A 21,560-nucleotide genomic window follows, 5' to 3' on the forward strand; every position below is an offset into this window, starting at 1 on the left:
TTAGATCGTTTTGCATCTTGCTTGCAACATCATCACTGATCTGGGAGATACACCTCTCTGCAGTATGGCACAAAATTGGAATTTGCTTTATTAGTCAAAGTTTTGTGTTACTTGGATCTAAAATTGCAACCACTTCTGCAACAGCAGATCCAGACTAACACGGCTACCCCTCTGATACTTGACACTTCTGCAACATTCTTCTTAACAAATTCTCCGTCACAATATGGACATTTAGCACAAGAGATATTCCATGACATAACAAAACTAGCTTCACTCATTGTCAGCTTCCTTACTGAATGCCAAGAGTAGTGTCTGTTGACTGTTTAGGCATGATTTTAATGCTTGTTTATCCTTAATTCTAATTCAGGAGGGTATTTAGATGAAAAGTTATTGTGATTCATTCCATAGTGATGTTTCAAGTTGCTCGCTTTGTAGTGAGTGAGCAATGCATTGCAGTTAAGGCATAGGGGTCTGCCACCTTTAACAGTGAATGCAAAATCTTCCTCCCATTCTGGCTTAAAACTTCAGTTTTCTTCTTCACGCTTGCATTTCTTACAATTTGAAGATATCATTGTCATCCACAAAATTAACGTATAGTTAACACTTAAATCTAAAACTATTCAAATGAGATTTGTGAACAGTAAATACAGCTTGTACTCTGTGGAATGCAGGGAGATTGTGAGCATATGAGGGCCGCACAGCACAACATTTGAAAACAGAATGATGCAATTTCCTGATATAATGCACATGTGAGAGCTTCTCTATCGGCCTCACTCTCAAGGTTGCTCAGGGCTTAAAATCTTTTGAAGTATTTCCTGCCCACCCCCCAATTCTCTGCCTACCAGATGTGGGTGGGGGGGGGTCTCGGGATTTTAGCCTGGGGGTGGCGTCGGGGCTCTTGGCTTCTGCCCCACAGGAGGCACCAGGGCTTGGGGCTTCAGCTCGTGAGCCGCACTTTAACTGTAAAAAAGCTGCATGCAGCTCGCGAGCTGCAGTTTGGCCACACCTTGAATAGATCTGTCAAGGCTGATTCCCCACTCTGGCACTTTGAGTGCAGAAGGTGGGGGCCCGCAAGGATTCTAAAAAATTAATACCGGCCACTCCAAGCTGGTATTAAACTCCCAAGGTTACAGCTTTTCTCTCCACTTGGATGGATAGATGCTGCCACCACCCAAGTGCAACCCCCCACCCCCACTTTTGAGAACCCAGGAAGGAGCACTTGGGAATCTTGGGAATTCCTTCCTGTGGGGTACCCTCAAGCCCTTTCACACCCCCTCTGGGGAAAAGCTGAGAAAGAAAACAAGGAAATCAGCTGTTGCCACCAGCTAATTAAACAACATATGCACTAACCCAGGGGTAGGCAACCTATGGCACGTGTGCCGAAGGCGGCATGCTTGCTGATTTTCAGTGGCACTCACACTGCCCGGATCCTGGCCACTGGTCTACGGGGCTCTGCATTTTAATTTAATTTTAAATGAAGGTTCTTAAACATTTTAAAGACCTTATTTACTTTACATACAACAATAGTTTAGTTATATATTATAGACTTATAGAAAGAGACCTTCTAAAAATGTTAAAATGTATTACCGGCATGCGAAACCTTAAATTAGAGTGAATAAATGAAGACTCGGCACACCACTTCTGAAAGGTTGCCGACCCCTGCACTAACCTCTTAGGACACAAAAAACCCAATCCTGTTCTTAAAGATAAATTTTATTAAAAACAAAAAGAAAGAAAATACATCTGGAATTTAGGCTATTGCTAGATTTAAAAAGAGCAAATATAATAATTAAGCATCAAGAATGATTTTCTTGAGGTCCAGTTTAAAGGTTACAAGCAAAACAAAAGCACCTGGAGTTAGCACAGAGGAGTCCACAAGACAATAAGAAATAACCCTAATCGCGTCTTCCTAGACATTCCCTGATTTACTTACATATCTGGGGTTTCAGATACGCAATTCCTAGGTATGATTTGATGGTTTTCCATACCTGGCTCAAAGCTCTTACAGCATAGTCCCAGCCCTGCCTCTGCTCTGTACCCTCTCTCTGGAGAATGACAGACAGACAAAGGGAAGTTTTTTCCCAATTTAAAAAAGTTCTAGCCCTTCCGTTGACTCTTTTGGTAGGTGCCCACTCCCTTTCTTCTACCTATGGGCTTTTTAACCCTTTACAGGTAAAGCAAGTAGAGAATAGCTACCAAGAGGGATTTTATAGCGAAGTGGCTGGCTGGGTGTCCATAAAAAGAAGCTACCCCTCTTCATTTATCCCAAGATCTAGAGGTCTTTTCTGGCCCTGAAATCTATGAAATGTCACTGAGCCACAGGAGGCCAGAGTCAAAGCCTAGGTGTTGCATGAGACTGCAGTCTCATAATAAGTTGCAAACCTTTTCTAAAATAATTAACTTTAATCTCCAACTCTGACTACTCACAATGGCTCATCTCTTATACATCATCCAACATTCACGATGGCGGTCACTGCCAGTATAGCCTCTGCTTGGACCTGGAGCAGTAGTACTGCCCAGTTTTAGAGAATCCTAAACCACCAGACGTGGGGAGAGTGGCATTGAGCCTGTATGCATGAGGGAAGAGCTGTGAGGGTGTAAAGGAGAGCTGTCAAAACACATGGGCATAAAATTCCCAGGACAGTAATCCCAAAGGACAGAACCTCCATAATTCCTTTTGTCTTGCATACCCAACTTGCAAATAAAAACATGTTAATAAAGTAATGCATGTTCAGTTGACAATTTTATTTGAAGAGATTAATACAAAAGTAAGAGATAAACACGGACACAGATGCACAAGGCCAGCTTATTTAAAATGGGCCAGAGGAGACTAGCAGATAGGTCATTATAGTATCAATCACTGAATAATAATTCAGGTCCCTTAACAAAGGCATACATTCTACAGCTAGTCACAGGGGCACTGATGGTTTCATACAGAAACTATCACTGGATCAATTATATCAGATTTAAAATGTACAAATTGCAGTTCCACATGGAAAGATGAGGCTCTTCTGTAACAGGGAGCTGAACAAGTGAGCTCCAGACTCCCTGCCAATAGGGAGGTAAACTAGAAATGAAAGCCGCACTTCTCTCCATACCGCTCAGCTTGGAAGGGACTTTTCCTTCTTGTAGGGGACAGAATAAAGAAAGTTCCTTTTCATTCCCTTGCTCCTCTTTGTTCCACACAGAGACTGCTCCTTCTGCCCTCCCATCCCCCATGAGCAACACTGGGTTGACCTTCACAAATCTGAATAAAGGGGTTGCAGACATGGAAGAATCACAGATGACAGATGTTAATAAGGTCACAATGCACTACAGGAAGGAACATGGATAGCATGATGATAGGCACAGGGTGAGAACCTGAACAGAATAGAAGAGTCTTTGGTCTGCATCATATTCTGACTGTACCATTATACCAACAGGATTCCCTGAAACATCTGCCTTTTTTAGCTGTCAGATAAACACCTTCTTTGCTGTTCACAAGAACAAAGAGGAATCATTTAGGTTACTGTCTCTCTCATATTGTCTCACCCAGGTGAGGAACAGGCACCAGATATGACACCAGGATACAGCAGGATGGCGTGAGCTCTCTGCTACTACCTGGGCATAAATGTTGCCATGAGGAGCAGAGCACCAGACTTCATTCTCTTCAGAAACTGAGAATGCTGCAGAATGTGAGAGACATCAGGAAAGCACCAGCCAGGTCTCCTTGACAGCTTATCCCCCCATTCGATGCAACCTTGAAGGGGAAAAAGAAGTCAAATGGGAGTTTCCAGTATGTGCTGGGCTGGCTACGTGGAGGCTCTGGCCATTCTGTCATGTCAGTGAAGGAAACAACGGTTGTCAAAGGCACCATGGTCATGTTGAGGGACTGCAAGAAAAGGAAAACACCAACAGCTTAGCATTCCTAGAGCCACAGATGCATCTTCCAACCTAGGGCATGTTTCTGCAAAGATAATGGCTGCCCAAAACGACTGGTGCGGCTCCAAATAGCAAGCAGTCTCCACCAGCTATTATTACCATCTTCTGCAGATTGATCATATTTTCAAAGTGAAAAGAACTCTGACACTGTGGTCAGGCATATCACAGGGAAGTGTTTCGGTGAGGTATAAGAGAAATGTAGTACGTCCATGTGTGGGTATGTCCCTTTACCTTCCCCCTTCAGAATGAAGAACTGGGACACTTTACAGAGCAGTGTAGGAGAAGAATAGATACTTACCCTGCAGTAGCTGTTTTAATAAGACAGGAGATCTACATTACTCACTTCACCTCTCTAAAAAGGAAAAAGGACTGTAAGCTGTCTAAACTCCTACCTGCCACATGGGGCCACAACCGTGATACCCCTAACCCACCCAGCAATATCGTCAATCTATCCACCCACACACTCAGCCCAGAAGAACAGTCTGTCCTATCTCAGGGACTCTCTTTCTGCCCTGCCACCCCCACCAACATGATACAGTTCTGCGGCGATCTGGAAGCCTACTTTCGCCGTCTCCGACTCAAAGAATACTTCCAGGACAACACTGAACAGCGCACTGATACACAGTTACCCTCCCACCAACAGCACAAGAAGAAGAACTCCACATGGACTCCTCCTGAGGGTCAAAATGACAGTCTGGACCTATACATTGAATGCTTCCGCCGACGTGCACAGGCAGAAATTGTGGAAAAACAACATCGCTTGCCTCACAACCTAAGTCGTGCAGAACGCAATGCCATCCACAGCCTCAGAAACCATCCTGACATTATAATCAAAGAGGCTGATAAAGGAGGTGCTGTTGTCATCATGAACAGGTCTGACTACCAAAAGGAGGCCGCCAGACAACTCTCCAATACCAAATTTTACAGGCTACTTCCCTCAGATCCCACTGAGGAATACACTAAGAAACTGCACCATCTACTCAGGACACTCCCTACACTAACACCGGAACAAATCAACATACCCTTAGAACCCCGACCAGGGTTATTCTATCTACTACCCAAGATCCACAAACCCGGAAATCCTGGACACCCCATCATCTCTGGCATTGGAACTCTCACTGAAGGACTGTCTGGATATGTGGACTCTCTACTCAGACCCTATGTTACCAGCACTCCCAGCTATCTCCGTGACACCACTGATTTCCTGAGGAAACTACAATGCATTGGTGACCTTCCAGAAAACACCATCCTAGCCACCATGGATGTAGAGGCTCTCTACACAAACATCCCACACACTGATGGAATACAAGCTGTCAGGAACAGTATCCCTGATGATGCCACAGCACAACTGGTTGCTGAGCTCTGTGCCTTTATCCTCACACACAACTATTTCAAATTTAATGACAATATATATCTCCAGATCAGTGGCACCGCTATGGGCACCGCATGGCCCCACAATATGCCAATATTTTTATGGCCGACCTGGAACAACGCTTCCTCAGCTCCCGTCCCACTCACACCCCTTCTCTACCTACGCTACATTGATGACATCTTAATCATCTGGACCCATGGGAAGGAGACTCTGGAAAAATTCCACCATGATTTCAACAGCTTCCACCCCTCCATCAACCTCAGCCTGGACCTATCTACACGGGAGGTCCACTTCCTAGACACCACGGTGCAAATAAGTGGTGGTCACATGAACACCACCCTCTACCGAAAACCTACCGACCGCTATGCCTACCTTCATGCCTCCAGCTTCCATCCCAGGCACACCACAAGATCCATTGTCTACAGACAAGCACTGAGGTACAACCGTATCTGCTCTAACCCCGCAGACAGAGACCAACACCTAGAAAATCTCCACCAAGCATTCTCAAGACTACAGTACCCACACGAGGAAATAAGGAAACAGATCAACAGAGCCAGATGTGTACCCAGAAGCCTCCTACTGCAAGACAAACCCAAGAAAGAAACCAACAGGACTCCACTGGCCATCACATACAGTCCCCAGCTCAAACCCCTCCAACGCATCATCAGGGATCTACAACCCATCCTGGACAATGATCCCACACTTTCACAGGCCTTGGGTGGCAGGCCAGTCCTCGCCCACAGACAACCTGCCAACCTGAAGCATATTCTCACCAGCAACTGCACACCGCACCATAGTAACTCTAGCTCAGGAACCAACCCATGCAACAAACCTTGATGCCAACTCTGCCCACATATCTACACCAGCAACACCATCACAGGACCTAACCAGATCAGCCACACCATCACCGGTTCATTCACCTGCACGTCCACCAATGTAATATATGCCATCATATGCCAGCAATGCCCCTCTGCTATGTACATCGGCCAAACTGGACAGTCTCTAAGGAAAAGGATAAATGGACACAAATCAGACATTAGGAATGGCAATATACAAAAACCTGTAGGAGAACACTTCAACCTCCCTGGCCACACAATAGCAGATTTTAAGGTGGCCATCCTACAGCAAAAAAACTTTAGGACCAGACTTCAAAGAGAAACTGCTGAGCTCCAGTTCATCTGTAAATTTAACACCATCAGCTCAGGACTAAACAAAGACTGTGAATGGCTTGCCAATTACAGAACCAGTTTCTCCTCCCTTGGTTTTCACACCTCAGCTGCTGGAACAGGGCCTCATCCTCCCTGATTGATCTAACCTCGTTATCTCTAGCTTGCTTCTTGCTTGCTTATATATACACCTGCCCCTGGAAATTTCCACTGCTTGCATCCGAAGAATTGGGTATTCACCCACGAAAGCTCATGCTGCAAAACGTCTGTTAGTCTATAAGGTGCCACAGGATTCTTTGCTGCTTCTACAGAAACAGACTAACACGGCTACCCCTCTGATACGAAGAATAACCAAGAGTTTAATGTTTCAGGCCTAAGGTGGAAGAAGCTGCTCAGGGATGGGAAGGAGCTCCCCTTTGCACAGCCATATACAATTGGTTAAGAACATTATGGGAGATTTTGTCCACCGTCTTCTGTGGAAGCATTAAATACTTGCCACTGCCAATCTATGTGGACAAATGGTAAGATTCAGTGAACTCCAAACCTTCAATACCAGAGCTATATGAAGGATCTCTCAGACTTCATGTAAACTATATGCCCCATGTTATGGCCTTTGGGGGTGGAGGTGCATAATAATGGAGCTATACCTTCAGAGACTGACACTGATACCAATACCGTGCTCCCAGCACTTGACTTTGTGGGTTGGACTGGAGGCCCACCTCAGCCCACAATACCTGGATCTTCAAGGACACAGGAACCATACAGCAGGAGGCACAATTCCCAGCCTGAGAAAAAAAAGGGGAACCCACGTGTTTTCACAGATTTTAAGGCAAGAAAGGACCATTAAAATAATCTAGTCTGACCTCCTACATAACAAAGGCCAAAGAACCTCACCCAGTAATTTTAGCATCAAGCACAGAACTTTTGGTTGAGCCAGAACATATCTTTTAGAAAGATATCCAGTCTTGATTAAAGACTTCAAGTAATGGAGAATCCACCATATTGCTAACTAAGTTATTCTAATAGTTAATTACCCCCACTGTTAAAGATGTGCACCTTATTTCTAGTCCGAATTTGTTCACCTTCAGTTTCCAATCACTGGATCTTGTTATGTCCTTTTCTGCTAGAATAGGGCCACCTACTATGAGAAATCTCTTCCCCATGTGAGTACCTGAAGACTATGGTCCAGTCACCTCTTAATCTTAGGCTAGGTCTAAATTAGAAATGCTATATTAGCACAGCTGCAGTGCTGCAGCTGCACTGCTGTAGCATTATAGTGTAGACACAACAGCGACAGAAGGGGTTCTTCTGTCACTGTAGTAAATCAACCTCTCTAAGAGGCAGTAGCTAGGGTGACCTAGTGCTGTCTATATTAGGACTTAGGTCAGCTTAACTACGTCCCTAAAGGATAGTGATGTAGCTGGGTCGACCTAACTTTCTAGTATAGATCAGCCCTTAGATAGATAAACATTGGATAAGGTAAGTCTCAAAGGACAATAATTCAGCAGGATAACTCAATGGTCAGACAGAGCCCAATATTAACACAAATATTATAATACTAGCATTATAACAACAACAAAGAAGTGGGTAGAGTGAGCTCTACTGCACACAGTCTCAGAACTGCCAAGTAAAACATTGGCTGCAGTATTAGACCTCTCCTAACCATTTATACACTGGTAAGACGGAGTTACAAAAGTTAATCCTGCTGGTTCTCTGCTTGCCTAGTCAAAGATGAGCCTCTAAATAGCATGAGTGCGGAACAACAACAACATCTGTTTGCATGCATGAGGGCCTCTGAACTGGGTCAGTGGTCTTGACACACAGAGTAATATGTACCCTGTTTGACTCCAATAGAGTGCTACTAACAAAGAAGGAAGAGCAAACTCTGACTCTTCCCACTCATACAATCCCCAAAGCAATATCATCTTGCATGCCGAGCTCAGAAGAGAAGAAGTTGGGTTCAGAGTTGGCCCTCCATTGTTATTACCTGCATACTGCAGTTCCGGATAATGATGCTGGTCCACTGATCTGTCTGGGTTGGCTCAGCACTGCCAATTATGGCCAGAGCCTGTGGGCTGCTCACCCCTTGGAAGGCCTGGTATAGCTTCTCCTGAAAGTAGCTACAGTTTCCATCCTCCATTGTTTGGGATATGCTGGAAATGACACAAAACACATCTTTGGCAGTCTGAGTCCTTTGGAGCAGAGAAGAAGCCAGTTCTTAATACAGAGCATTTTTCCTCAGTAATGACCCCATTTCAAGGTGTCTATTACTTTGGTAATGACTGCAAGGAGGAATTTTGGAAATGTTAGTGTACAATTCTGTATGAATTCAGCCCATGTCCTCCATGAAAGTAGAAAAAATAATAATTAATTAATATTTGGAGATATACCAATCTCCTAGAACTGGAAGGGACCTTGAAAGGTCATCAAGTCCAGCCCCCTGCCTTCACTAGCAGGACCAAGTACTGATTTTTGCCCCAGATCCCTAAATGGCCCCCTCAAGGACTGACCTCACAACCCTGGCTTTAGTAGGCTAATGTGCAAACCACTGAGCTATCCCTCCCCCCAAGAAGAATGCCCAAAACACTGACAGTGATTTGCTGCATGTTGAGGAGACTGATGGAGTGCCTCAGATATCCTGTCACCCTGGTTTTTTTGGGTTTTTTTTTTTTGTTTGTTGGAGGAGAAGGGTATCTCCACTATCACCAGGAAGAGAATGAACCAAATTATTGACCCTGTAAGTCATGGAATAAGAATATCACTTCCTAGAGTACTTAATTATAATGAAGGCTTGGCAGAATTTATTTTACTTACACACACACACACACACACACCACTTTACAGAAATAAATTTTTATTTTTAAGCATTTTTCTCAATCTTCTCCATTTAAATTTGCACAGATGTGGAAAATTATGGGGTTGTGGTCAGGCAATAACAGTAGTGTGACTTTGCACTCCATATGTTTTATGGAAATATGCTCATGAGTGTGAATATGATGTAACTGGAATATACTTTATGCAAGAGGTCTCTTGTAAGGTATCACAACAACCTCCTGAATATATTCCTCCTGTTTGTATGCATGTATCATTCTTGTATCTGAAGCTAGAAATATGAAGTATAACTCTGAAGTCCTAGTGTAATTATGCAAAGTGGGGGCCATTAATGGTGGTTTAGAATCTTGATGGCTCTCCTTGACTAGGACAATTGTTTGTAAATAGTTTTTTTACATGCAAACCTTTCTGTCTACACGTGAGCCAACCCAGGAAGAATGGAGACGAGGGGTCTTACAGTGACATGTGACCATGCCACATAATCTTGGAATCTACCTTAATCCTAGTACTTTTCCATTGATGAGGCAGGGGTGGGGACAAGCACACACAAAATATTCCAACTTGTGCAAAAGCTATAAAAGGGGGTGTAGCAGGACAAAGGGGGCTGCCAGTCATGAGAAAACCCCTGCTTACCACCTGAGATGTCTGCTGGAGCTAACAAAGATTGTACCAGGGAAAGGACTGGGCCCAGAGTAGGAAGGGGTCTTGTCTGTGAAAGCAGCTTATTGGAACATCTTTGAGGGTGAGATATTACCTGTAATCAGTTTCTTAATGTATTAGGCTTAGACTTGCGAGTTTGTTTTACTTTGCTTTTGTGACTTATTTTGTTCTGTCTGTTATTACTTGAAACCACTTAAATCCTACTTTTTATACTTAATGAAATCACTTTTGTTTATTAGTAAACCCAGAGTAAGTGATTAATACCTGGGGGAGCAAACAGCTGTGTATATCACTCTATCAGTGTTATAGAGGGCAGACAATTTATGAATTTACCCTGTATAAGTTTTATACAGAGTAAAACGGATTTATTTGGGGTTTGAATCCCATTGGGAGCTGGATGTCTGGGTGCTGGAGACAGGTAACATGCTGAGCTGTTTTTAGTTAAAGTCTGCAGCTTTGGAGACATGGCCCAGACCCTGGGTCTGTGTTGCAGCAGGCTAGTGTGTCTGGCTCAACAAGGCAGGGTTCAGGAGTCCCAAGCTGGCAGGGAAAATGGGCTCAGAGGTAATTTTGGCACATCAGGTGACAGTCCCAAGGGGATCTCTGTGACCAAACCCGTCACAAGCAGATCTTGAGATTCAAAAAATTCAAGCTCTATAACCATTAAAACACACATTGTCAACATCATGTGTCAAAACATACAAAGTAAATAGCTTCAAATCAAACTCTTAAGTAGCACTTGTTTTACTTTGCCTATCTGTAAATGTCCATTATTATCAATGGAAATATTTTTCATCAGTTTGTGTGTATATGGTGCAAAATGGATCTTTAGTGATATTGAATAATAAAAATCTAATTATTTCAAGCCTAATTATAATACTACTCCTCGAATCCAAGCCCTGCATTCCTGTATTGTTCTGTGCAATACATGCTTAGAACTGGAGCCTCAGAACCTCCCCAGCAGACCTCCACAATTAATAATGTTCAAGTTGCTCTGAAGGGCCCTCTCTTGTAGAGGTTCCTTGTCTCCAGTGCTGCTCAAACCCTTCAAGCATGTGTGAGAGAGATTATCTGAGCCCCATGTGGGGATGTATGAGGAAGATACTACATGAGCTCCACAGCACAACCTGAGCCCTGCACACCCTGTGTGGCAATGACAGGAGAGGGTGCTACCCAAGCCTTGCAAACTTATCTGAGGATTGGGGAGGAAGGAATGGTGGAAATAGTTACCTGAGCTGGCAGCTTGTCCTCATATTCATTCCAAACCGTACCTTGTGCCTGAGAGTCTGAGAGCATATTCCATCACCCTGGCTCTGTAAGATAGTCACCTGAGGGAAGGGGCTATGTGTCAAGAAATCAAATAGAAGGGAAGTTAAACAGCACAGGTTACCCAACCAGTCCTCAACAAGATCATCCATTAATTAGTAGCAACCTCCTACCAACAGTGCCAGTTATTGTAGCACATGTACCTAACCCAGCCCTAGCCAAGTTAATCACTGTGAACAAAGAAATATCCACCCAAACATCAGAGGGGGAGCCGTGTTAGTCTGGATCTGTAAAAAGCAACAGAGTTCTGTGGCACCTTATAGACTAACAGATGTATTAGAACATAAGCTTTCGTGGGTCAATACCCACTTCGTCAGACGCATGTGGTGGAAATTTCCAGAGGCAGGTATAAATATGCAGGCCAGAATCAGTCTGGAGATAACGAGGTCAGTTCAATCAGGGAGGATGAGGCCCTCTTCTAGTAGTTGAGGTGTGAAAACCAAGGGAAGAGAAACTGCTTTTGTAGTTGGCTAGCCATTCACAGTCTTTGTTTAATCCTGAGCTGATGGTGTCAAATTTACAAATGAACTGAAGTTCAGCAGTTTCTCTTTGGAATCTAGTCCTAAAGTTTTTTTGCTGCAGGATGGCTATCTTTAACTCTGCTATTGTGTGTCCAGGGAGGTTGAAGTGTTCTCCTACAGGTTTTTGTATATTGCCATTCCTAATATCTGACTTGTGTCCATTAATCTTTTTACATAAGGATTGTCCAGTTTGGCCGATGTACATAGCAGAGGGGCATGGCTGGCACATGATGGCATTGGTGGACGTGCAGGTGAATGAACCTATGATGTTGTGGCTGATCTGGTTAGGTCGTGTGATGGTGTCACTGGTGTAAATATGTGGGCAGAGTTGTCATCGAGGTTTGTTGCATGGATTGGTTACTGAGTTAGAGTTGCTATGGTGCGGTGTGTGGTTGTTGGAGAGAATATGCTTAAGGTTGGCGAGTTGCCGTGAGCGAGGACTGGCCTGTCTCCCAAGGCCTGTGAAAGGCCTTTACACCAGCGACACCATCACAGGACCTAACAGATCAGCCACAACATCATAACTTCAGTTCATATTTACACCTGCCTCTGGAAATTTCCAGCACATGTGTCCGATGAAGTGGGTACTGACCCACGAAAGCTCATGCTCCAATACGTCTGTTAGTCTATAAGGTGCCACAGGACTCTTTGTTGCTTTCCACCCAAACATGCCAGTGACACCCTCAACAAAGTTAGAGAATACCTAAAATCCCCCTTAACTCTTACACGTTTCCAATCCACTCATGGTCAAGACACCTTCAGTATTATTATCAGTTATTTGTTGTCAGTAGTGCTTTCCAATGCTTCCCAAACATGGTCCTTGCTCTGAAGAAATACACAGAGAAATGGACAGAGGGTACAGGAAAGCTCCCAAAGTGGAACATGGCTATTCTTGGCAGATACCCAAAAAACCAAACAAGCACTGTGTTAACTACATAGATATTCCTTAGTACTCACAATGTTGGTATAGTCTGCCGGTTAATTTCTTGTAGGAGTCAGGGTAGAAGTGGGTCTTCAGGAGGGAGTTGAACAGGGAGAGGGTGATGACCTAATGGATGAGCTTAGGGAGGGTGTTCATGTGTAGAGAAACATCTGGAGATCCCTGTCAAAGAACCTTTCCCATTATCCCCAAGGGAAAAGTTAGACAAAGGCTGCAATGTGACACTCATGTAACACTTTCCTAGTTAATCCAAAATCTAAAGGGTACAGCCACGCTAGAAGGTGATGGTGAAAGGTAAAACCTGATATCAGAAAGGATACTTGCTGCCTGGCACCACTATTTAGAGACAAGAGTGGTGCCCCAATGATATAGCCAGGGTTTCCGCTTCTTGGCAAGGTATATGAAGGGGTCCTGCTCTGCTGAGAGGCAAGCAGAAGAGAAAAGCAGGAGAGAAGGAAAGAAAATGTTACAAAGGGAAGTGACACCATCAGCACCAGGTAGATCAGACCTTCATTCAGCACAACTGATCAAATTCAGCCATGGGATAAACAGGAAAACTCTTTTTCAGACAAGGGAGTCAAGCCTACTTATGGCAGCACTGAGTGTGACTAAAGGTTGTTTTTTTAAATCACCCTATTAAAAGTCTCATTGAAAACAAACCCCCTATCTCAGTCTGTCTCAGAATCCTCTTTCATACTTAACCAGCACCTCTGCAACATAGGAGCTGGCAAGCCAAACTGCAGCCTGCCCTGACACTTGGATACCCATGCCCCAGAGACAGTTCCTGAAGCATCAGACTCCCACTGCCTAAGATTTTTCTGCAACAAAGTACTAGAGCCTGAGGAATTCTGTAATCACAGTTATGATCCATGTTACGCTGTCTCCATATGGAGTTAGGTGGTTCTCCAGAAATGAACTTACTTACTTGGAACCAAGTTTCTTTGAGATGGATGCTACATATTCAACTCATTGGAATGCTCCAAGTGGTGCGACTTAAACTGTAAAATTCTACTAACAGTAGCAGTTGGAGCAGCCACATGCCTCCCTTGCCTCCTTCCCCTCCCAAACTCTGGACATTCCAGGGCAAGGCTTAAAAAAGAGTGTGGCACTCACCTGACTCAGTGTCTTCCCCCATGACTCCAAGCCCTTTGGTAAGTAGGGCTCTGAGGCAGTGGGGAAAGGGAGGCATGGAGTATGATTATGCAGAGTCCATCTCAAAGAACCTTGGTCACAAATAAGTAACCCTCGTTTCTTCCTTTGAGTGTCTTCTGCATATTCCCACTCACGGGATATATTAATAAACACTACTTTGACCCAGGATGGTAGGCCCCAAAGTTCTAGTTAAACAAGGAATGCAGGAATGCCCTACCAAACTTCGCGTCCAATCTAGATTCCAAGTCTAAAGAGTAATGTTTAGTAAAAATTAGGACAATACTCCAAGTTGTTGCTCTACTTGTCTCTACGAGAGGAATATGTCTAGGGAAAGCCATGCAAATTGACTTTGATCTAGGTGAATGAGTTTTGATGCCGTGAGGAAAGGATAATCTCTTCGATCGCATGCTCTGGATGTCCCTAAGCCTCTAATTGCCAGAAGCTGGGACTGGATGACAGGGGCTGGATCACTTAATAATTGCCCTGTTCTGTTCATTCCCTCTGAAGCATCTGACATTGGCCATTGTCAGAAGACAGGATACTGGGCCTAGATGGACCATTGGTCTGACCCAGTATGGCCATCCTTATGTTCTTATTAATCTTATAAATTGAGCATAAGAACATAAATACCTAGCCTAACCCACCTAGAATCTGTACAGAAACGCTTTTACCCTTGTTTTTTGGTCTCTAAGCTCTGAACAGCCTTGAGCACTGTCTAAATTGTTTAGCCCTGTCTAACACCATGTCTAAACTTACAAGCTTACAGCACCACAGCTGTATCGATACAGTTGTGCTGCTGTAAGAGCACTTGTGTAGCTGCATTATGCCGATAGGAGAGAGCTCTCCCATCGACATAATAAAACCAGCTCAATGAGAGAGGGCAGCTATGTCGGCAGGAGAGCATCTCCCGCCAACATGGAGCTGTGCAAATAAGCACTTCTGGTGGCAAAACTTATGTCGTCCAGGAGTGTGTTTTTTTCACACCCCTGAGCGACAAACGTTTTGCCAACATAAGTGCTACTGTAGACAACGCTCTCCTCATAACTAATGTGTGTAATTTAACTTCCCCATCATGAGTATGGGGTTTGGGGGAAAAATGGTAAAACTCTAGATTGTTCTATGTCAAAATTGGAGACTATTTTTGGTAAAAACTTAGAATGAGTGCAAAGAACCACTTTATCCTTATGAAACACACTGAATGGTGGATCATCATTAATGCACGCAGTTGACTTACGCACCTGGCAGAAGAGATTGCTAAAACAGAGTTTTTACAGATAGGGGAAATAAAGACCAGCTCTCAAGAGCAGGGGAGGGCAATCTTTTTGGCCCGAGGGCCACATCTGGGTATGGAAATTGTATGGCGGGCCATGAATGCTCATGAAATTGGGAGTTGGGGTGTGGGAGGGGGTGAGGACTCCGGCTTGTGGGTGCGGGCTCTGGGGTGGGGCCAGAAATGAGGAGTTCAGGTTGTGGGAGGGGGCTCCGGGCTGGGCAGGGGTGCGGATGGGGAGGGCTCCGGCTCCGGCTGGGGGTACAGGCTCTGGGGTGGGACTGGGGATGAGGGGTTGGGGGTGCAGGAGGGTGCTCTGAGCTAGGACCAAGGGGTTCGGAGGGCAGGAGGGAAGCAGCTATCAAATTCCCCTTCATTCTTCTCTTCTGCAGGCTAAATAATCTCAGTTCCCTCAGCCTCTCCTCATAAGTCATGTGCTCCAGCCCCCTAATCATTTTTGTTGCCCTCCGCTGGACTATCTCCAATTTATCCACATCCTTCTTGTAGTGTGGGGCCCAAAACTGGACACAGTACTCCAAATGAGGCCTCACCAGTGCTGAATAGAGGGGAATGATCACATCCCTCGATCTGCTGGAAATGCCCCTACTTATACAACCCAAAATGCCATTAGCCTTCTTGGCAACAAGGGCACACTGTTGACTCATATTCAGCTTTTCGTCCACCACTGTGGGGAGCTTGCTTCTGTTGAGCTAAGAGAGGTTGTGGGGAGGTTGTCTGTAGGCCAGAAAAGGGGGTTCAGGAAAGATTTCTTTCAGGGTGGAGTTTTAGTTTGATGATAGCCCAAATGGGTTCCAGTGTGAGGTGGTAGGTGACAATGAGGGTGTGTGGTCAAAGCGGGTTTTATTTCTGTATTTAAGCAGGTTCTCTTGGGGTATTTGGGTGGCGCATTCTATGATGCAATCTACTTCTCTGGGAGTGTCCTTGTTTGGTGAAGGCAGTTTTAAGTGTTTTAAGGTGTATATCCTGGACTTGCTCCTCAGACAATATTCTATGGTATCTGAGTGGCTGGCTGTAGATAACAGAGTTCTTGGTGTGTTCGAGTTAGCAACTGGATCTATGAAGATAGGTGTCATGATCTGTGGGGTCCTTGTATATAGTTGTCTGTAGGGTGAAGCTGATTATGGTGTAAAGGAAGTTGATGCTAGTGTAGGACTGTTCCAGAGAGAGTTTGATGGATGGGTAGTGGTGGTTGAAGTTGTGGTGGAAATCTATGAGGGAGTTTAAGCCGTATGTTCAGAGGATAAAAATATCATCAATGTATGTCAGGTATATCATTGGTTCTGTGATGCCTTTGTCCAGTGGTGCAGTCCTAGGACTACAACGGTGATAATGGGCCACTTCACCTTCAGTGGTCCCTTAGAAAATGTGGTAACCACTCATGTTAAACTATCTGTTCAACCTTGTATTTAGCTGTGACACTCTGAGTACCTTTCCCAGACTTCAGGAAGAGCTCTGTGTAGCTCAAAAGCTTATCTCTCTCAGCAACAGAAGTTGGTCTGGTAAAAAAGATATTACCTCGCACTGCTTATCACATTACTGCTTAACAGTAATACTATGCAGAGCAGTGCTAGTTAACAAACCCTCCTGAGTTCTCTTAATTGGCTCCATAGATCTCACCCTCATGACAGGCTCCTCTGGATGTCTTGTTGGATCCATAGAGGAATGGCTCCTAGCTCTGCACTGAGAGCTTAAATCAGAGCCTGGCTCCATAAATGAGATTCTGTCCTAGTATGTCCTTCTCACTCAGATTGACTCTTTGTAATAAGGCTGACACCGAGGAGGGCTGCAAATTTTTCCTCGGTACTGCAACTGAGTCTCTCTGAAATGGGACAGCTCTGGAAACAGTCTGTCAATGATCCAGACCTTTTTTTCAGATCCTGACATCTCTCTTGGATACCATGCCTGACATAGGCCTTGGCTACACTTGAGAGTTACGGCGCTGGTGGTGGCTTTACAGTGCTGTAACTTACTCCCCGTCCACACTGGCAAGGCACATACAGCGCTGTATCTCCCTGGCTACAGCGCTGCATGTACTCCGCCTCCATGAGAGGAATAAAGAGAACAGCGCTGGTGATGCAGCGCTGGGGTGCCAGTGTAAACAGTGATTAATCTTACTACGCTGTAACTGACCTCCGGAACCTTCCCATAATGCTTTTAAGTAAAGATAACACTCTTTGTTTTGTTCTGATGCCTCTGTTTTTTTTGTTGTGAGCTCGGGGATCCCGGAGCTGCTTAGCTAAAAAACAAACACAGCTACTGTTTGCTGTGAATGAGGCAGGCAGGGGGATCCCTTTGGAATGTCCACAGCTAGTGTTTGCTTGAGGAGAGAAACAGCATGGAGGGTGGGGGGAGAGGGGTCCATTTCGGAGCAGCTGCTTATCTGGTCTGTGAGGAAAAAAACAAAGAAGGCTATTTGCATTTAGTGAATGAGAGAGAGGTGGGGGAAGGGGTCGGAACTTGCAAGGCAGGGAATCCACTCTCTCTCTGTCTCCCCCACGCTCCCTATCACACTCCACCCCACCCCCATCTTTTGAAAAGCACGTTGCAGCCACTTGAATGCTGGGATAGCTGCCCATAATGCACCACTCCCAACACCGCTGCAAATGCTGTGAATGTGGCCACAACAGTGCGCTGGTAGCTGTCAGTGTGGCCACACTGCAGCGCTTTCCCTACACAGCTGTACGAAGACAGCTTTAACTCCCAGTATCTGAAAACAAGCTGTCACTTCAGTGCTTCATGCAATAAAATTGCCTTGAGCCAGTTTTGTCTCTCTTTGCCCTTGTGATAAATGATGAGAAGTTTGGACATTTACAGGGAGAATGCCCTTCCTCCAAACATGTCAAGCATCTGGGATATGTGCCCGATGATAGGAATTCACCTTGGCACCAGATGCATCTTTTGAATCCAGGCTCCTTAGCCTTCTGATCTGTCATGCTATCCTTTATGTAATCCTGTGAACTTATGTACCAACTAACCTATACAAACTGCCTATCTACTTATAGGTTCTGAAAGGATCCTATAGCAACAATGTAACGGTCCAGCTGTCCACAGTTGAAGGCACTGAGGCAATGAAGCACCATGCTCCTTTTAAACACTTGCCCTAGAACAGGGGTTCTCAAACTGGGGGTCGGGACCCCACAGGGGGTTGTGAGGTTATTACATGGGGGGTTGTGAGCTGTCAACCTCTACCCCAAACCCCGCTTGCCTCCAGCATTTATAATGGTGTTAAATATATTAAAAAGTGTGTTTAATTTATTTGGGGGGTTGCACTCGGGGGGTTGCACTCAGAGGCTTTCTATGTGAAAGGGGTCACCAGTAAAAAAGTTTGAGACCCATCGCCCTAGAATGTCTAGAATTGGGGAGGGAGGTTGGGGGAGGAAGAGAAGTGGGACGAGCAAGGAAGGCACATGGATGCTCCAATGGCTACTTCTAGTAGAATTTTACCGTTAAGGCTGCTCTGGTCAGAGCATTCCCATGAATGGGAATATGCAGAGGATACTCAAAAGAAGAACTCACCCTTGCCCTTCCACAGCCCTGAAGTTTTGGGTCACTGATATTCTCTCCTGCAAACACACACTTATTACTCTGTCCTCACTGGAGAGGGGTTTTGGGGACTACTTCAACAAGCTTCTGTTGTTCTGAGTCAAGCAAACAACCTCACACCTTCCACATTATACATTGTCCTCCAGCCTTAGAACCTAAGGAGTTGGAAAAGGTCACTGACCCTACAAGGCAATTCCCATCTCCCACTGCCAGGGCACACGTCAAGTAGCATCTGGAAAGGACACCAGCAGCTCTGCTCAGAACAAGTGAAATACAGCACTGCCTCCTATCCTCTCTTTACATAACATGTCTGGGACAAAAATATTGACCCTGATCTCTTCCCTCCCCTCCCCCAGAGACCATCCAAGAGCAGAACACCAACACCCTCCAACCCTGCACAAGACCAGGGCACTGAGCCCACCTGTCCCTACCTTGAGGACCTACCCAAGACCAAAACACTGACCCCAATACCCCACAGGACCCATATAAGATTGGGATGTTGACCCCTGATTCCTCAAGGTCCACATGCTCTCATGGTACTAACCAGATCTCCTCACCCAAGGACTCAAATGAAGTCAGGACACTAACCCCAGCCCTTGCAAGGATCCATGTGAAACTAGGGCACTAACCCAGAACTGAAGTGTGAACCGCTGCTGCAGAGAGTTCCCAGAGACGCTGGTCACTTTAAGCTGGACAGAGACATTCTGGATTCCATGGGTCCCATTGAACTCTATTTCATAGATCACCTGCAAGTCCAACACAGAGGACGATCAGAGAAAAGGCAAGGACCTGGGGCCTTAACTCCAGCCCTGCACTGCCTCAATAATGGTGGAAGGGTGGTTCAGGTACCTCAGAAACAACATTGTGACAGGTGTTGCCATCCATCTGGGGAGCTCCAGGCTGTGTGACAGGGGTGATTCTCACCTGGAGGCAGAAAAAATAAAAAATCAGTTAATCCAGTAAAGAGTGGAGTGTGACCATCCATCCCTGATGTGGACGTTACTTACCGTAACTGGAGGTTCTTCAAGATATGTGGTCCCTATCTGTATTCCTGACTGAGGGTATAAGAGTCAATGCAAGTCAACACTTCTCCCGTTCCTCTTCTTATTGCAAATCCAACAGGATCTGAAGCAGAGGGGAGGGAGGGCAAGTAGTGGAATACAGCTAGGGACCACACTTCTCGAAGAACCTCCAGTAACAGTAAGTAAATTCCACTTCTTTTTCAAGTGATGGTCCCTGTGTGTATTCCATACCTGGGTGATTGGCAAGCAATGTTCAGACTGCAGGAGGGTGCAAGGAAGCTGGCAACAAAGATGCTTGCAATACTCCCATTCCTACCACTTCATCCACAGCTGATGCCTGACCTAGAGCATAGTGTGTTGCAAACATGTGACCAGAACTCCAAGTTGCTGCCCTGTCCTGCAGTGGGACATCAGATAGGGATGCTATAGAGGCAGGAATTCTTGCTATTTTGTAGCACTCTAAAGATGCATCCCAAAACCCACTTAGAAATTCTCTGGGAGTATATGGCTTGCCTACACAATCTTTCTGCTACAGCAGTAAAAAATCTCAGAGATTTCTAATGGATTTGGTTCTTTGAAGATAGAACACCAGGGTGTACTGGACGTCAAGAGAGTGAATCTCTTCTCTTCGGAGGAAGCCTGGGGTTTTGGGAAAAATACAAGTAAGTGTATTGCTTGATTGATGTGAAACTCAGAATCAATCTTGGGGAGAAATCTGGAGCATACCCAAGGGAAAATTTCTCTTGTGAAACGCTGTACAGGGAGGGTTTGCGATGATGGCTCCTAGCTCACTGACCCTCCTGGCTGAAGTGATGGCCACTAAAAACACCACCTTCACGGACAGGTGGGTCATGGCACATGTTGCCACAGGTTCAAAGGGTGGTTCTGTGAGTGTCAACAGGGCACGGTTAAGGTCCCATTGAGGCACAGGTTTAAGGATTGGTGGGAAGGTCCTGATCAAGACCTTCATAAATCATAACATTGTTTCACGGGTGCTAGGTGTACCCGCAGCAAACTAAGAGCTAGACCTGAATTCTTCAAGAATGGGAGCGAGTCCAGAACAGCCAGAATGCCCATAGTATCTAGTAAATGTTGGTGGAGTCATGCCCAGGCCAAAAAGCACCTCCATTTGGTTAGAGAACAGGTTGTAGTGGAATTCTTTCTACTTTGATTAAGGATTTCCTGAATGGGGGCAGAGCATAAGCATTCTATTTCTGATGCTCATCCAAACACCAGGCCATAAAGTGGAATGAGCCAGGTTGGGGCGGTTGATTTTCCCCCTATGCTGGATTAGGAGATCCAGAAATGTGTGGTCCTGATAAATGGGTGGGTGGACACAGTTAGAAGTTCCATGAACTGTCTGGTCCAGTAAGGTACTATGAGAATGATATTGACTTTGTCACTGCATATTTTCTCTATAACTTGGTGGGTGTGTGTGTGTGGGGGGGGGGAAATAGGAGGAAAGGAGGATCTGAGGCCATCCATCCAAGACAGCAGGGGAGCAGCACCCTGGGAGTTGCAACCTATGGCTTCCCTAAAACCAACATAGGAGAAGCTTTCTGTTTATCTAGGATGAAAAGAGATCCCATGGTGAGCACCTCATTGTCTAACTATCATGGTTAGAACTGAATCATGAATCTCCCATTCACGATCTGCAGAAAATCTTCTGCTTAGCTTGCCGTTGTGAATACCCAGGAGGTATACAGCCTGCAGTGTGACATGGTGCCTAACACAGCAATTCCAAAGACTGATGTCTTCCGGACAGAGGGGATGAGATCTTGCTCCTCCTTGTTTGTTTATATACACCACCACAG

The 21,560-nt window shown here is 45.2% G+C and overlaps 1 protein-coding gene across 6 annotated transcripts in view; it reads right to left on the minus strand.

The window, feature by feature from the left end:
- Positions 1 to 1,824: 1,824 nt before the first annotated feature.
- TCTN3 (tectonic family member 3) overlaps positions 1,825 to 21,560 on the minus strand; it is a 58,695-nt gene continuing 38,959 nt past the window's right edge. For 2 of the 6 annotated variants that reach the window (XM_039482730.1, XM_039482728.1), the window contains 7 exons: positions 19,574 to 19,648; positions 19,354 to 19,470; positions 13,059 to 13,157; positions 11,182 to 11,279; positions 8,447 to 8,612; positions 7,107 to 7,244; positions 1,825 to 3,871 (listed from right to left, as the gene is read on the minus strand). In XM_039482730.1, the coding sequence (XP_039338664.1) occupies positions 3,650 to 3,871; positions 7,107 to 7,244; positions 8,447 to 8,612; positions 11,182 to 11,279; positions 13,059 to 13,157; positions 19,354 to 19,470; positions 19,574 to 19,648 (915 nt within the window). In that variant the 3' untranslated portion in view covers positions 1,825 to 3,649. Of the gene's footprint in view, positions 4,274 to 7,106; positions 7,245 to 8,446; positions 8,613 to 11,181; positions 11,280 to 13,058; positions 13,158 to 19,353; positions 19,471 to 19,573; positions 19,649 to 21,560 lie in introns of all 6 variants that reach the window. The other 4 variants (XM_039482733.1, XM_039482731.1, XM_039482729.1 and 1 more) reach the window with 4 other exon arrangements.

Source organism: Mauremys reevesii, linkage group 7 (genome assembly GCF_016161935.1).
Source record: "Mauremys reevesii isolate NIE-2019 linkage group 7, ASM1616193v1, whole genome shotgun sequence".
Classification (NCBI taxonomy): domain Eukaryota; kingdom Metazoa; phylum Chordata; order Testudines; family Geoemydidae; genus Mauremys; species Mauremys reevesii.